Source organism: Amblyomma maculatum, chromosome 5 (assembly GCF_055883805.1).
Source record: "Amblyomma maculatum isolate TAMU_Amacu chromosome 5, ASM5588380v1, whole genome shotgun sequence".
NCBI lineage: Eukaryota > Metazoa > Arthropoda > Arachnida > Ixodida > Ixodidae > Amblyomma > Amblyomma maculatum.
The window spans coordinates 119,430,638-119,446,116 of NC_139348.1; the positions used below are offsets into that span (position 1 = coordinate 119,430,638).

At 43.9% G+C, this 15,479-nt stretch overlaps 1 protein-coding gene across 1 annotated transcript in view; it reads left to right on the forward strand.

The window, feature by feature from the left end:
- Positions 1 to 14,705, forward strand: part of LOC146189340 (uncharacterized) — a 38,087-nt gene extending 23,382 nt beyond the window's left edge. The window contains exons 5-6 of the mRNA XM_084603246.1: positions 4,117 to 4,206; positions 14,371 to 14,705. Coding sequence (XP_084459372.1) covers positions 4,117 to 4,206; positions 14,371 to 14,555 — 275 coding nt within the window. The 3' untranslated portion in view covers positions 14,556 to 14,705. The remainder of the gene's footprint in view (positions 1 to 4,116; positions 4,207 to 14,370) is intronic.
- The last annotated feature ends 774 nt before the right edge of the window (positions 14,706 to 15,479 follow it).

A 15,479-nucleotide genomic window follows, 5' to 3' on the forward strand; every position in this document is an offset into this window, starting at 1 on the left:
GTCACCGCACAGCGGATTTGGCGAAGAGAGGGGCGCGGCAATCGGCTTGCAATACAATCTGCGACGGAGGTTTAGTGTGCAGAGGCAACAGCTACGTCTTTCTGATGAACCGCGAGGAAGCCCTGCCGGAGTGGAAAGCTTGCCCTACCAAGGTACTTTGTTGGGCGAGTTGGTACTTATTCATTATTGATATAAACAGCGCGAACACAAAAACAGGGGACAAGAAACAAGAAAGCCACAGTACATGCGCTTGGATTCTGAAAAAATCAAGGATCAGCTTACCTTGCCTGCTTCCAGCTGCTGGATCCAGTGCCGGAGCTGACCCAGGCTCTTTGACCTTTTGGCATTAGAGGACGCCAAGTTCATGCGGAAGTGTTTTGATTAGAACACAATGAAGGACGACTGAGTCCTACTATTGAGAATTCCTACTTTTGAAGACTTTACCTTGCCGGTCTGGCAGGATTCCAAATATTTGAATTTATCTTCTACAGGGTAAGATTTGCATGAATCGCTGCTTGGTAATTGTCTGAAACGTATGCCAGTCTCCTTGGTCACAAGAGAACATGTGTATCCTAAAGCTTTGGTAACGAAAATGAGTCGAGCCCAGCAAATGACTGGGATCCAGGTAAAAAAAGATGGGGTACCCGGAGGTAGAGGTTCGGAGCTGTCAGGCGGCGCTCAGCAGCTGGAGGGCCACAGCCTGGGCGGCGTTATGAACGCATGTTTGAAAACAATTACCTTGCAGTCATATACTAACATAGATTCCGACTCAGAATTGAGCTCTTTCTGCACCAGGCTCTCAGGCGATACTTTGGTTTCGGGCTATGAGCTCAATGCACTTTGCAAAGATGAGGATGAGGTTCATGCTGCGGTTGAGCGCCGGCGTGGTCAGATGTTGAAGTGTCGCTTCGTGGGAGCCAACGCTCTTTGTAATCATAGTGCGCATGGACCTTCGGCAGCGTCGAATTTGGTGCATAAGTGTGGATCAGGAGCAAACGGCGATTGCTCGGATTTTGGTCCCAGCAGATGTGGAGGAATCAATGAATAACGCAATCAGCTATGTGGCCTGTATCACTTATGGAAGCATGCACCCGAGCCCATGGGCGAGCGCGCTAGCTCCGGCCAAGGCGGCGTTTCGACAATATATTCAAAAAAGTACTAGGTAATGTTCAAAGCTAGGGAAATTGACAGACGCTCACAATAGATACCGCAGTACCGAACGTCGTACGCGAGAATGTCTACATAGGACAGGTAGCACAGCATGAAGATGTAAGGGAAATAACTAGCAGATTAAAGTTTGGATGAGGACTATTTGAAAGTACTAAAATATTGCAAGCAGTTTACCAGTAGTGCTCGAAAAGTAAGTACGAGTTGCATCTTCCGTACTCACGTATGGCGCTCACACTTGGATGCTAAAAAATGGTCCTAATTAAATTCAGGACAACGCAGACTGCTACTATGGAACGGAAAACGGTAAAGTGTAATGTTAAGAAATAGGACTCGTGTAGAGTTGGTCAGAGAAATAACTCGAGTTAATGATATTCTAGTGAAAATCAAGAAGATACGGGCATGGAAACGCATGCAGTGAAGAGAGAAATACGAATGGTCGCTATGAGTAACACATTGGATACAGAGGGAAGGAAAGCATAGCAGTGTGGGGCAGAAAGTAAGGTGGGCGGATAAGGTTAAGACATTCGCGGGGGTCAAGCCGATAAAGCTTGCACAGTGCCAGAATAATTGGAGAATTATAGAGAAGCCTTCGCCCTGCACTAGGTTTAATGCGGCTGATGATGTTGAGTATGATTAGCCATGGGTATGAGAAATAAAATCATAATTATCATGACTAATTATGAGTGCTTTATTTCATTAGTATCAATCTCTGGATGATTGACAGGAGCGATGGATGATTTCTGTTCACAAAAGGAATAAGGCAAGAAAGGCTTCTGTGTTTAAACACGCCCTATGTATTGCACGAAATGTAGGGTGAAGCTTCTGGTAAAGATCCACCTGGCTTTAAGCTACTAGTCATCCTCGACTATCCTGCGATTTGCGGACGCTTCAACCCTGCGACCATTGCCGAACAGCAGCGTGCAGATAAATTCCCCGACATCTGTGGCTAATGGGCTCGCTACTCGCTACCGCATATGACCGCGTCCGCATTTGAACCCACTCACATGCGGTGGTGGATTAATCCACGGAGGATGACAAAAATAGACATCAAGCATAGTCCCTGCTGTAGAGCTTGGGGTCATCACCTCTAGGCGGATTTGCCATCTACCGATTGGGACATAGCAGTCTTGGAAACATCATGTACTGTGATTGTGACAGCGTCAGACGAGATAGTGCCTGAAATGCTCAATTTAGGGGCCTTGGGTCTCGCCGAAGGCAGATGCAAGTCGACTTATTTTAGAAAAGCAAAGCCTCTAATGTGGCCGTTCAAGAGACGAAGGTTCCAAGATAGGAGGAGACCGAGAGGGCATCACAATACTTTGTGACAATTCCATTATCACGTTGCAATCATCCCTGTAGGAGAGTTGATATTTTCACGTTGTAGTGGCAAGGCCGTGATCACGAGTGAACAGACCAGATATTTTAACCAGAGCTGATTCTTTTGACTCAATGTTTTCTTCACAGCATTTAATTTGAGAGCCATTTATTTCTACGTTTACTTTTTGTATTTTGCATCTGAGCCTTGTATTTATTATTGTATTTTGTGTTACAACTTGTATTTAACATTTTTCAATTTTGCTAATCCTGTTCTTTTTGCATATATTATGTATTCGCCCCTCCTGCTTGGGCCTACTGTAGGCCTGCAGTATGTTCTAAATAAATAAATAAGTATAGAAGCACTGAATTTAACTCTTGTTTGAACTGAGGTACGCCCGCAAAAGAACTAAGCGATTCGGCGGCAGCGACAGCAACAATCGTGCTCGGCGGTCTTAGAACAAGCAATGCCCGTCGCACGTGTCAACGCTCAATTTAAAGGCTGCTCAGAACCATCTAGATAACTTCCCAAACTGTTACTAGCACAGCCTGAAACATTGTAGAAACATACACGAGTGGTCGGAATCTTTGAGACAGATCTCCGCGCATCTTGCGCGAAAAAAGAAACTAATAAAGGTACTCCAAATAAAGAAGTAAATACTGGCCGAAGGTTTAGAACATAGGTAAAGCAAATTTAAGCGCAGGGTCACCTGAGGCAAAATGATTATCTTAGTTAAATGATGTAAAATCTCTCAGACGCAGTTCTCGACTAATAGGTGATTATAGTATGCATTGTGGTTTCGGCTTTTTTCACTATATGCCGAATATTTTGAAGCAAACATTTTTGAAGCTCCAAAATTTTGGAACCGAATGCGATAGTTAGCCAAAGTATGCTGATGAAAGTAGACTGGGTGTGTCATGCAGCATCTAAATTCATGTGCAGTTATTCGCCGCGGGCGGTAGGGGTCGCTGACCATTCAACAAAGGTAATAATTTTGCTGGACTATCCCGAGCCGTAAACTGTCATGTCGTCTGGCGGTGCTTTTAGCGTGGTCGACACAGCAAAGTACTTTTTCCAGCGACATCGGCAATGCTACTATGCTGAAAGTGCTTAGGCACTAAATGGGACGCGATGTTACAACATGGAACGAATAGGGTCTCAGTCTTGCTATAACGTTGAATCTAGAGTACGGTTAACACAGCAAAATAAAAGAAAAGAGTTGAGGAAAACTTTTGAAGGGATACACATTTTGTCGGTACAGCGAGTGTATATGTGCGATAGTCTCATCTTTCTTTTTTCTGACTGATTATGGTCTCCAAGCTCAACAGATTCTTTAAAAAGTCATTTTGAGAATGCTGTGCATATTAAAGTGCCTCTGAAGGCACCTTTAGATTGAGAGTAATGAGTATAAAATTTTAATGCAGTTACCCCAGCCTGTACTATGAAAAGTATCTGCGCTTTGTACTAAATATCCTAAACATTGCAAACATAATTGATAATAATGCACGACATTCCATTGCCATTTTTTCTTGTAAAATATCTGTTCTGATATTCATCCCACTTGGTGCTATATTTCACACAGAATATGATCTGTGATATGCTGTCTACCTATTATTCACCTTTTCTTTCAGGTCAGCTTCCTTTTCACTTAAAAGAACAATATGAAGTGCTAGCTGCTCAGGAGACTTGCTTGGTTTTGAAAATTGGGCAGCGGGAGGACGGTACGTAGACTTTATATGTACCAAGGCGAATTGAACAGCAGAAAAGAGAAGGGAGAAATGAGCCTGGGAAGCGAAAGAACTGTAGATTGTTCTAGGATTCTATTTTCAGCACGATAACAGCTTCGTATTTCAGCTAATTTTACAAGAAAAAAGAATTTTTCAATGCCCGCGCAGGCTAATAATTTTGTTTAAAATACTTTTTTTTCCTTCATTATCAGTCTTGTCAAGGAATATTTATTTTTGTGATAGTAACTAACTTGGCAGTCCTAAATCTGTGTTGGTTTCACTAGACAACAAAAAGTCTGTCTCAAATATCTGAGGAACATTTATTATGCCTTTTACTTTTGCACAAAGCAGTTGAAGATCTGCAGAATGTAGAACTGAAGTAGAATCAAACAATAATATTTTGATAATGTTGTATATTGGAAACGATGTGGTTGTACTCATTCGGAAAAGGGTGAAGGCAATAAGGATAAAAATAATTTTGTACATTGCAGCTAGGCACTGCATTGTACTCATCAGTACCTCTTTCAGGTAAGATATATTTTTGGGATTTCAGCCGCATCCTGGAACGAATAAATGTAAAACGCCTCCTTGCCGTAAACACTAACTCCATAAAGATGCCTCATATATTGCCGCGAATACTTATTTGTTGTTTTAAATGTCGCCAGCACGCGGCCTTACAACAGTGATTTAAGCCCACGGACGACCTTTGGCTCTTTGTTCACGCTCGGTATTGCAAAACACAGCTTTATCACTTTCTTTATGACCGAGATTATTATGGAATGATCTCCGACAAGCTCAGTTGTATGTGCAATATTACCGGCTTTTCTATTACCCCCCAGTTAGCTTATCCCTATGTTTCTATGCCTAATGTAAATTGAGTACTGCATGCCGAATGGAACGGCGTTTACTTATTCGGCGACAAGAAAGCATGTTTCCTGTTGCCGCCGCCTCCTAGTTCCCTATTTTGTTTACCGATGCAGGCAGTGTGGGCCTAGGCCCCGCGTTTTATCAGAGGAATTCTACATTGGAAAAGGTTATTGTCGACGCCAGCAGCTTCCTCTGAAAAGCCGAAGCCAATTACTAGACTACCAATAAGGAGTGCCTCGCGATTATCAGGGCCACATCGATGTTCTGTTCGTACCTTTACTGTTTACCATTCAAGGTAGTAAATGATCATATTGCGCTTATCTGGCTCTCCAATTTGAAAGACCACTCCAGCCGCCTCGCTCGGTAGAGCTTACGTCTTCAAGAATTCGCCATCACAGGTGTTTACAAGTTCGGCCACAAGCACTCTATGCAGACTACTTGTCCCGAGCCCCGCTTGACTAGCCGGAAAAAGACGGCAACGAAGGCGCATCCTTGGGATGGCTCAAGAGCCCAACAACAACAATAACAACACCAAAAACGATCAGCGCCAGCGTTTATGCACAGCAGCTATCGAATTCTTGGGTGAACGTCTTAGCAGATTACCTTGGAGGCAAGATCGCAAGGCGTGCCCAGTGTAGGCGCGTTAAAGAAATGTACTAGCCGTTCCCTTGAAGCGTTTGGTCAAGATGCCTCTCTCGGAGGAAATGCTGATGGGCGTTTGGCAGGACAAGGGGAAGGGCAGTGCAGGCAGTGCAGGCTATTTGGCGTTTTTTGTGCACCACCAGACTTGTTTCGCTTCTTTAAATCAAGTTGCCGTGCCTGTATATAGTTTCCTATGCTTTCGCCCACATCGTCACCAATCATGATCCTCTTTCTTCTCCCCTTCCCAGTTCTTAGTAGCAGGCCAGATTATATGCATTAAGGTGAACATCTCTGCCTTTCCTCTCCTATCTATGCATCAATCCATTTATTTTCCCATCAATCCATGGGTCGATCTCTGTCTCGGTCTCTCAGTCTGTCTCTCGGTCGGTCTCTCCGTCGGTCTCTCGGTCGGTTTCTCTGTCTCCCGGTTTCTCTGTCTCTCGGTCTCGGTCCGAGACAGTCCGTCCATCCGTCAAGACTGCTACCCCTCCCAATGTGTTCTGGCGTCCTTTGTCGGCGTTTGGCTATGACGCCCTCGATAAAGGAGACCTTCGCAACCAACGGGACCACGCAGCTTCTTGTGCCCAAGAACCTCAGGCTGGAAATTCTGCGGGCGTTGCACGGTGACCCGACAGCAGGACATATTGGGCTTGCGCGCATTTCGTACAAAATCCAGGAGTATTACTGACCACGGTTATCGGTCCACCTTGCTCATTATGTGAAAACGTATCAAGAGTGTCAGCAACGCTAGTCACCTCCGCCGCTACTTGCTGCGCTAAGAACCCAATACCAGCGTCGAGTAAGCCATTTCAACAAATAGGGGTGGACCAATTGGTCCTTTCAGAATCTCATCAACGGGCGACAATCGAATCATCGTGGCCACCGGTTACGTTGCCCGATATTCTGAAGCGAAGCCCTGCCTAATGGTTTTGCAGCAGAAGTCGCCAAGTTTTTCGCCATTTCATTCTCCTGCGGCACGGCGTCCTCGAAGTGCTTATTACGGACAGGGCAACAGCATCTACGGCGGAGCTGGCACAAGCGATCGTAACATGTCATACAAACCAGCGACAATAACAGCGTATCCATCCGCAAACGAACGGACTAGAACATCGCAACAAAATCATCGCTGACAAGATTGCTATGTACGTCTATATATATGCTGAACACAAGAACTCCGACACTATCTTGCCCTTCGTGATATTTGCCTACAGTTTCGCATTATTTTGTATATTGCACTTCTCATTTTTCTTTATCTTGAGGCTTCATGTCAGGTGCGTGTATAAAAAACACCAAAAGTACTGAAAGCAAAGGTACACCAAATGTTACTCAACGACGAGCTGTTGGAAGCTACAAGGAATGTTATACGTGATTAGCAGGACAGAAGTGATACTTGCTGCCTTTTGGAAAAACAATGCATACAAGGTGAACTACTTGGAAGTCATACACTCATCTAAAAAAGCATCACTTCTAGTTTTCGGAATCAGAATATAAAAAAAGTAAACTCTATACTTTATTTCAGTATTTCCCCTCGTATTCAAGTAGCATGCCATTGAGTCAGGAGGGTAGAGAGTGAATTTTAGACAACTGCATGTTGGACATGGGACATTGCGGGAGAAGCACACAGGGGATGGCTAAGGCAATGCAAATCATTCAGTATTATCCCCTTGCAATAATGAACCCAGCCAGAACAGCAAGAACGACACTACTCACCTGCATTTCTGTTACTCCTGAAATTATTATGCTGCGGGCCACATCAGCCTTGCAATTCTTGCCTCCTTTTGTCTAATACTGTCCCTGTGCGTGTTACAGGAAAACAAACCTTCCACAGCGTTAACAATTGATTTAACTTGACTGTTTCTCTGTGCATGCTTTTGCCTTTCTTGTGTTGCTGTTACTTCTTACTTGTTGTGTCCTTAATGTTACGCTTGGTTTCCCATTTTTCTCATTTGCTCACCAAGCGACAGATTTGTGCTTTGTGTGACGTGTACACTGGCTAATGGGTGCTCAAATGCTACATTAAAAAGACAATTTCTTCTATAAAATGGCTTCCATACTCTATCTAGCACATTGATATAAGGCATATCTCATATTCACTCTCCATGTGTCTTTTCCTTCACTTCTCAAACGTGAAATAGTATATATGAAGACATTTTTCTCTAGCCGACCTCTTCACCCTTCTCTTCACTGACGAATCTTGCTTCATTGAAAGAAACTGCCAGACGCTAATGCTAGTGGAAAACTAGCAAACAATAGCAAAGGCACTAGGCTATGCCTGAAATTTTTTTTCACTGGTGACATTGTAGTTTGATGTGTACCTGCATCAGACGAGCAGTGTTGCTGCATTTATGAAATGCTTTTAGTCAATGCAACATGCTCAGAAACCAATGAGAATTACCAACAGTGTCCTTTTATTTTAACAAGGGCAATAATCTATCTGCCACAATGTCGGCTCATTCTGCAGCGAAATGTGCATTCAGCATGCTAATCAAGTTTGTATACTTCAGTACACATTAAATGTCGTCAGTGTGAAAGCTAACCTGTTTCTGTCAGTGGTAATCTGGCTGCGCTTCTTTTATTGCATTTCCATTGCTCCCAGAAAATCATATCTCCTTATTTTGATTTAGCGTTAGTACTTCGTCACGAAATGCAATGTCACGTTTTTGAGTGCGGCTGGTTGCAAAAATCCCCGTATCGATAACTCAGTAACAGTTATAGGTGCTCGGCTCACCGACCCGCAGTACGTGAGTAACCCAGTGGCGGCGATTGCATTTAGATGGAAATAACACGCTAAAAGCGCTCCAATGGGAGCGCAGGTTAAGATCGAGAGGTATGGTGTAATCCACGAGCTCTTTACTACGCGTGTTTCCATAGCTCGATCGATTAGCTTGCGCTCAACTACGCCGCTCCACTGGGCCAATACCCGCTGGCTACGCCACTGAAGCCGATACATAAATTTTCTGCTGTAGCAAACTTGTAACTATGATAGAAACTGTGGGCTGCTAAGGCAGTTTCGAACGCCAGTGATAGCTTGAGAATGCCATTGTTGTCGTCGGACAGGTGTGTCTCTTCTGTGGGGGCAACTGCAGCCCAAAACCCTGCCGGGCGCTTCCTTCAGCTTCAAGGTATTCATCAACAAATTCTTTGAACGCACTGGTAATAATTGAATATCCAAAGTTGCCGTTGATCTTTATGATACAGTTCATGTTCCGCGCCGATTTGTTGGCGCGACTAAACTCTATATATGAAATTTATGCGCGACCACATACACATCTCAAGTGCAGCGTCGTTCACATTTGACGACCGGCTGTATTTGGGGTCTTTCGCGTCGAATACCGCTGCTCGTTGAGCCCATAGCTGCTACCGGATGTCTGATAGCATGTGTGCTATGATGTGCTGTGATCGCAACCGCCGCAACTACATGTACAGTGCAACTGGTACAGCCGTGTCTACCATCTTACCACCTCTCCAGTCTCGCTGTATCTCGCAACGCGTATGCCAGTCTCGCTTTGCCGCGCGACGCGTATGCGCCGTAAGCCCAGCACGCATCGACTCTATATCTGCTCGGCATCGAAGCGTTGGCAGTTTCCTATTCGGCGCTAATCAGTAGGTGACGGCGTTATTTTTGGTATTCTTTTTGCTGTTAAATTTCATAACCAATTTTTGTGTATACGTGTTTTCGCGCCGCCTCAATTTACACGTCCCGGGTAAGTCATCCCATGGCCGAAAAGGCAAATTTCGAGGAAGGGGCTCCTGCTTGTTTGTCAAAGCGAAATAGATAGATAGGGATGAAGATGGAAGCCAGGGATGTTAATCAGAAAGGCCTCCGGTTGGCTACCCTACACTGGGGAAAAGGGTAAGGGGATTAAAGAGATGCTTCGTTAAAGCTTGTGAGTGCCGTGCCGGAGCTCGAATTTTAAAACTGCTTTGGCGTCAATAAGAAGTGAAATGATAGCGTCGAGGCTAGGCTGCGTGATCACTACATGCATGCGCGTCCTATGCATGTTTGCCTGAATGACTGCCTTAGCGGCTTAGCGCTTGTTCTCCTTAAGGCGAGGTTTCATCCGAACATCGGCGCTAGAGGCCGCTTTTAGTTGCTCGCGCTCGCTGGCTGCCATGCAGCCATGTAGCTCCCTTGCTCGATGCGCGGGCCATCTACTTCGTCGACGGCGCACGTTCACGAAACATGGCGTCTTTTATCACATCTTTGAGAAATATTGCAGTCTCGCTTTTTACTTTGTCCTTTTTGGCGATCAGTCGTGCATTCGTGCCTGAGGGGAATGACTGAATGGGTTTTTGCGAACTGCTCGAAGCAACCGAAAGGGTTTTTGACGAAGTAGTCCTGCTTATCCGCCTCAGCTGCTGTTATTTCACTGTAGCTAAATTTGCAATTAATATGCCAGCGGAGAGCGTTACAACTGAAACATGGGCAACTTGTTTATTGCCAGCAAACAAATAACGCACGCCAAATTATGAAATGTTCCCTTTCAAATTACACTGGTACTTGAAGAAGCCAACTTTAGTAGCTGTGATGCTTGCCAAATGGCAAGCACGCCAATGCATAACTATTCACGGAAAGAGACAAGATAAAAAAACTGGACTAACATCCTTGAAGGTGCGAGAAAAGGTGACGTGCTCCGTAAATATGTGCCGTCAGTACAGTGACTGGCTGCGCATCGAGAAAAAAGGGCGCATGTCTGCCGGCGAAAGTGAGAAGCCAAAAGTGCCCAGCAGCCCCGAAGTTCGGAGAAAGCCTCGCCTCAAAAACACAAGCGCTCAGGCGAATACAGGACGCGAATACGTGTAGTCATCACCCAGGGCATCATTGATGCTATCATTTCGCCGTCTAGTGACCCCAAAGCAAATTTAAAACAGCGCTCTGGCATCCCGCAAACTTTTGCCTAAGGCTGTACTACGATGAATGTGAAGTACTCAGTTCTATATATTCTAGCATTCGTCGACACGTAATCTGCGTATGCGGCTTGAGAAGAGCTAAATCAACAGGCATAAAAAGCTGGACAAGGTACCAATCTTGTGCAGTCCTGTAATTCTTATAGCTCGGAATAACACAATATAAACGCGATTGTATTACTGCGCTTTCAACGAGCATTTATGGTTGTGTAAAGGCCGAAACCATCGTTATTGTCTATTTATTATTTATTCTTATTTTAGCAACTTTTTCCCTCTCCTGATGTGCATTTCGAATTAAAGATCACTCACTCCGTACATGCTTGCAACTTTTATTTAGCGTTAATTTTTCATGAGTAGCGTACAGATTTTGCGCACATACCTTGCAGAAAGAGAATACTGGCGCAGCGTGTCGAAAGAACTGACAGAAAAAAGAATACTGCCGCGACTGGGTGTCCAACCAGCGCAACACTAAGAAGTGGAGCTTCTCTGGTCCACACAAGAGCGCACAATAGCGTCGTCGCAGCAGACCACGCGTATCGTTTAAAATGCCAACACACTCTCGTGCTCTGCGATGAGCACGCATCTTCAAGAAATTTTAACTTCTACACTCCTTCACTTAACGCAGGTAACTACGCCATACACATACTCAATCTGGACGAGGGCTTTAGAGGTCCGCGAGCGTCGTCTCTAAAGAATCCGCAGGGCAACCGGACAGAACTCGCCATGTTTTCGTATTCCCGCGCGTAAGAAGAATTAAGTGCACTGTTGTAATACTTATAAACAATTTTTTCGACAAAGACTAGTCAAGCTGTAATCATGAGGCGCTCCGCATATATGCTCAAATCGAAAATCACCAAACATACACCCTCATGAGCATGGTGAGATAGTCATCCGAAATCAGCAGTTCACTCCAAGCACCAAACTACAAGGCTGCAAAAGGATTCGAAATGCCTTTTCTGAGAACCTACAAACTGCACAGTATATTGGCGTGAACGATTGCAAGCCCCGTTTGCTGTTTTCAATAGACACCGGCATGCGGCCTTATCAATATGATCGCAGCTCTCGTAACGGTATTTTGATCTTATTTCAGATTCGGTGACGCGAGATACGGCTGTATCATTGTGATAGTTGTTTGGAATGATTGCAGCTAGACATAACTGCTTCCGTATTGTTACATGCTGTCTAAATATTTTTGTGTAATTTAAGTTCAGCGCTGCCGAATGCTGCGTGATATTTTAGGTCGACGATCGCCGAGCACGCTGGCAGCTATTGCCACCTCCTTGTTACTTAAGAGAAGATACACGGCGCAAAATGAGCAGGACGAAACACATAAATACAGGGCCAATGCGCTGGTTTAACTGAAATTTATTGCTCAAAGTCGAATCTTATAGAAAGGTGCGAGCTCAAAAAAGCACAAACAAACCAATTGGTGTTCCTCTTTGGCGACAAGCTTGTGGAATCAATGGATACGACTGGTCAGGAACAGAAGTTCTTATTCTGTCAGCGAAATGGACTAAGCCAATAGTCGATTCTTCGGAGCCGAGGTAACCTTTGAAGCGCCGCACTATGTATCAGTACTATAAAAACTGATATGGATAATCTGCATTGGTCTTCTAAGTTAACTATGATCAAAAATTGGGCCATATTAACAAAGACTTTTCAGTTTTTTTTACTTGTTCTATGTTCGAAACATTGATGTTTTCCATATGAAAAACACAAATTTTGTCTGGAACTTTTCTTGACTGTTAAATAGGGATTGCTTACTCATGTTAACAGAAGTATAATTATTAGGGTCATACAAGACCTTTCAAAAGTATAAATGTTTATAACATTGCTTGAGCAATTTTGTTTTCATCTATACGTGCCGTTGGTCAGTGAACACTTCACAAGCCATGCCATAGTATGCTGGAAAGCATTTCGTATGCAGGCGCTTTTTGCATTGCTGACACTGGTTCGTCATGTTTTTCATGCACTCTGCACACATCCTCTGAGTTTTGAGATGATGTAGTGGCCATCAGTTTTCCTATCCTCACGTCTCGGATGAACCCGAGGTCCAGTCCGCACTGTGATTCTCTACTTGAGGTGCAGCAAGGACATGGCGACGTCCCACCGAAATGCTATGTTCTTCATGGCGGCATCAATTCCCTTGTCAAGTTCGCAGTGAACCAGCCATCTTGCGACGACAGCCATATTCCGACCATTGCTGGAAAGGTTCCAACACTATTGTTTGATTCGAAGTCTTGGGCGATAACTTCCGGGGAGGCGGTCAAGGACATCTACTCCCCGCATGCCCTCGTTGTATTTTTGATCGAATAGGGCTCAGGAACGTCTACCTTTTGTCGCGCGTCGTGAGAAGTTTTTTTTCAATTCCATGATGCTCATGAACTATTTGGTTTGAAAAACTTGTGAAAATTGCATTATCGTTCTACCTGCATATGCAGGCAACTCTGTCACACTTGTATTGGAAAGAACTTCTTTCCTCTCTTCTGACGTCTTTCCAGCTCTTCAGTGTACAACCACCGGTACTTGTATCTCGTACAGTCGCTGTCGCTTGACTCCTCTGATGAACGTCTTCATAACAGCACTGCATAACTTAAACGTACCCGCAAACATAATCGGGAACAACTTCAGAAAATAATTTTCCTTCATGCGGTCCTCCTCAGTAATATTGCCATCTTTATCAGGGGGCAAATGGCATATAGAACCACCTTCGTGTTCATCAGGAAGGCTGAAGAAAAGGTCACTTGCAGCCTTCAATGTGAGGAAGCGTTGTGGCATGAGGCTTATTGCGTAAGAGAAGTATAGTACTACAATATAAAACTAGCCGCGAAGTCGTTTTCTGCTTACATTCACAATCATTGATGCAGCTATGCGCTGCGGTTGAATGTTGCTGCTTCCACGTGCCACGCTAAAACGCAACTTCAAAATAACGGCAAGGAAAGATATTGTTCAAGTTTGTGCCAAGCGACACCTAGACCGCGACATCAACATGCCAAAAAAGAAGAAATATACGGCGAAATGCATGCGCGAGTCTACACTGCTTCCGAGACCGTAAAACACCAATCTTCCAAAAGTGGAACATTCACATAAAACTCTAAAAACTGAAAACTAGAGTTTCTTTACTATTTTTGATTTTTTGTCCAATAATAACTAACTATATGCCTTTATTTAGTTATGCTTTGCTCATTGCAATGTTACATTTTCCCTGCGAAATAATTCAACAAACGTACGGCGCTGAATAAATGCAAAATATTCATGCTTGTGAGCATTTGCCCAAAGCTTCTAAATAGGTGTATAATAAAAATTAAAATTGCTATGCTATCTAGAAGTATCAGTGACTACGCGAAAACAAAAATGAAAGACCGCAATGGATGGGGAAGATAATAAAAAATCATGTTTCGTATGTTCTACTTTTAGAACAAATAAAATGTTAATTAGCTGTTTTGCGGCCTAAAATCAGCAACATAATTTGTTTGTTTTAGTGCACTCTCAGAGTCGTGATTTATTGTCGTGGGTCTCGGCACCAGCACATTACAATATTCTTAGAATGGTCTTAAAGAGAGCTGAAATTCTTTACATAGGTATTTTTTGAAGAAATTATGAACGCCTTGCTTAAAAGTAATTTCCCCGTATTGTACGAGACAGCTGAACATCTTGTCATAGCAAGTGTTGCTAACAATATGTTTTCCTTTGCCTTATTTTGGGGTTTCAATGATGCCTGTTGACTGCCTTACTTTTCAGGAAAAAAACAATGCATGCTATGGGGACTGATCAACGACAATGAGAAGCATGAAGAGGAATGTTTTGCTGTGATCACACATATGTGTGCGGAGAACTTCGACGTATGGGAACAGAGTACAGACTGCTGGGAACATGACAATTTGGCTCAAAGTGCAAGACAAAAACTTGACAAAAAGCAGACATAGACCTTTACATTGCATTTAATTCTAAGGCTGGAATATTTGCGTATATGCGAGAGCTGCTGTACCGACGTTATCTTTATATTAAATAGAACAACAAACTCTTCTCTTATTCTTTTCTTGAACGAAAGATTCACAAAATAAAGCCAAAGTGTTAAGCGCTCAAGCTCCTGAGGTGCTGCAGTCAAGCTTCGCTGTATAATTATTGGCGCATTCAATTAGTCGACTGCAACAATATGTATTAATATCAGCGCAACAGAGCAAGCGATACGCCTTAGAAACGAAGACATGCAAGCGCTTAAATTGAAACTGATATTTATTGGATGAAATGTTACTTATATAATGATTTTCCAACAACATTACGGGAATATATTCCGTTTTGATTTTGTCAAAGAAGAGCAACTCAGCTTTTGTTAAAGCGATCGAAGGCGCAGTAGCATAATGTTCATGCCGACTGGCTATCTCGGCCTCCTCCGTAATCTCCCGCACTAATTCGAATACGTGTTGATTACCGAATATCTGCAATGTCCGGTGCGCCCTATGTTTTCTTCCCACAAGCTTGCTCTTCGATCTTGCATTCTCGACGATGCAGCCTCAGATTGCCTGTGCCTTTTTAGAAGGGCCTGTAATGATATTCTTTGAGGCATTGCTCCAAGCATCTACATATCTGACCAACGTAAATCTTGCCGCACGCAAAAAAAAAAAAAAAATGAAGTACGCCACTCCCTCCACACACCCAGCGAAGGGGTTCTGGTGTGCCGTCTTGTACCACAGACGCTAGGCTTCGCCACCGTTTACAAGTGTGCACAGAGTACGCAACTTTATAGGGCCCGAGAAGGCGACGTTAACATCAGTACGGGGTCCAATCTTGTTGAGGCCGTGTGACACGTTGTGCATATAAGGCACTACTTCTCTCCATTTTTGCAGCGG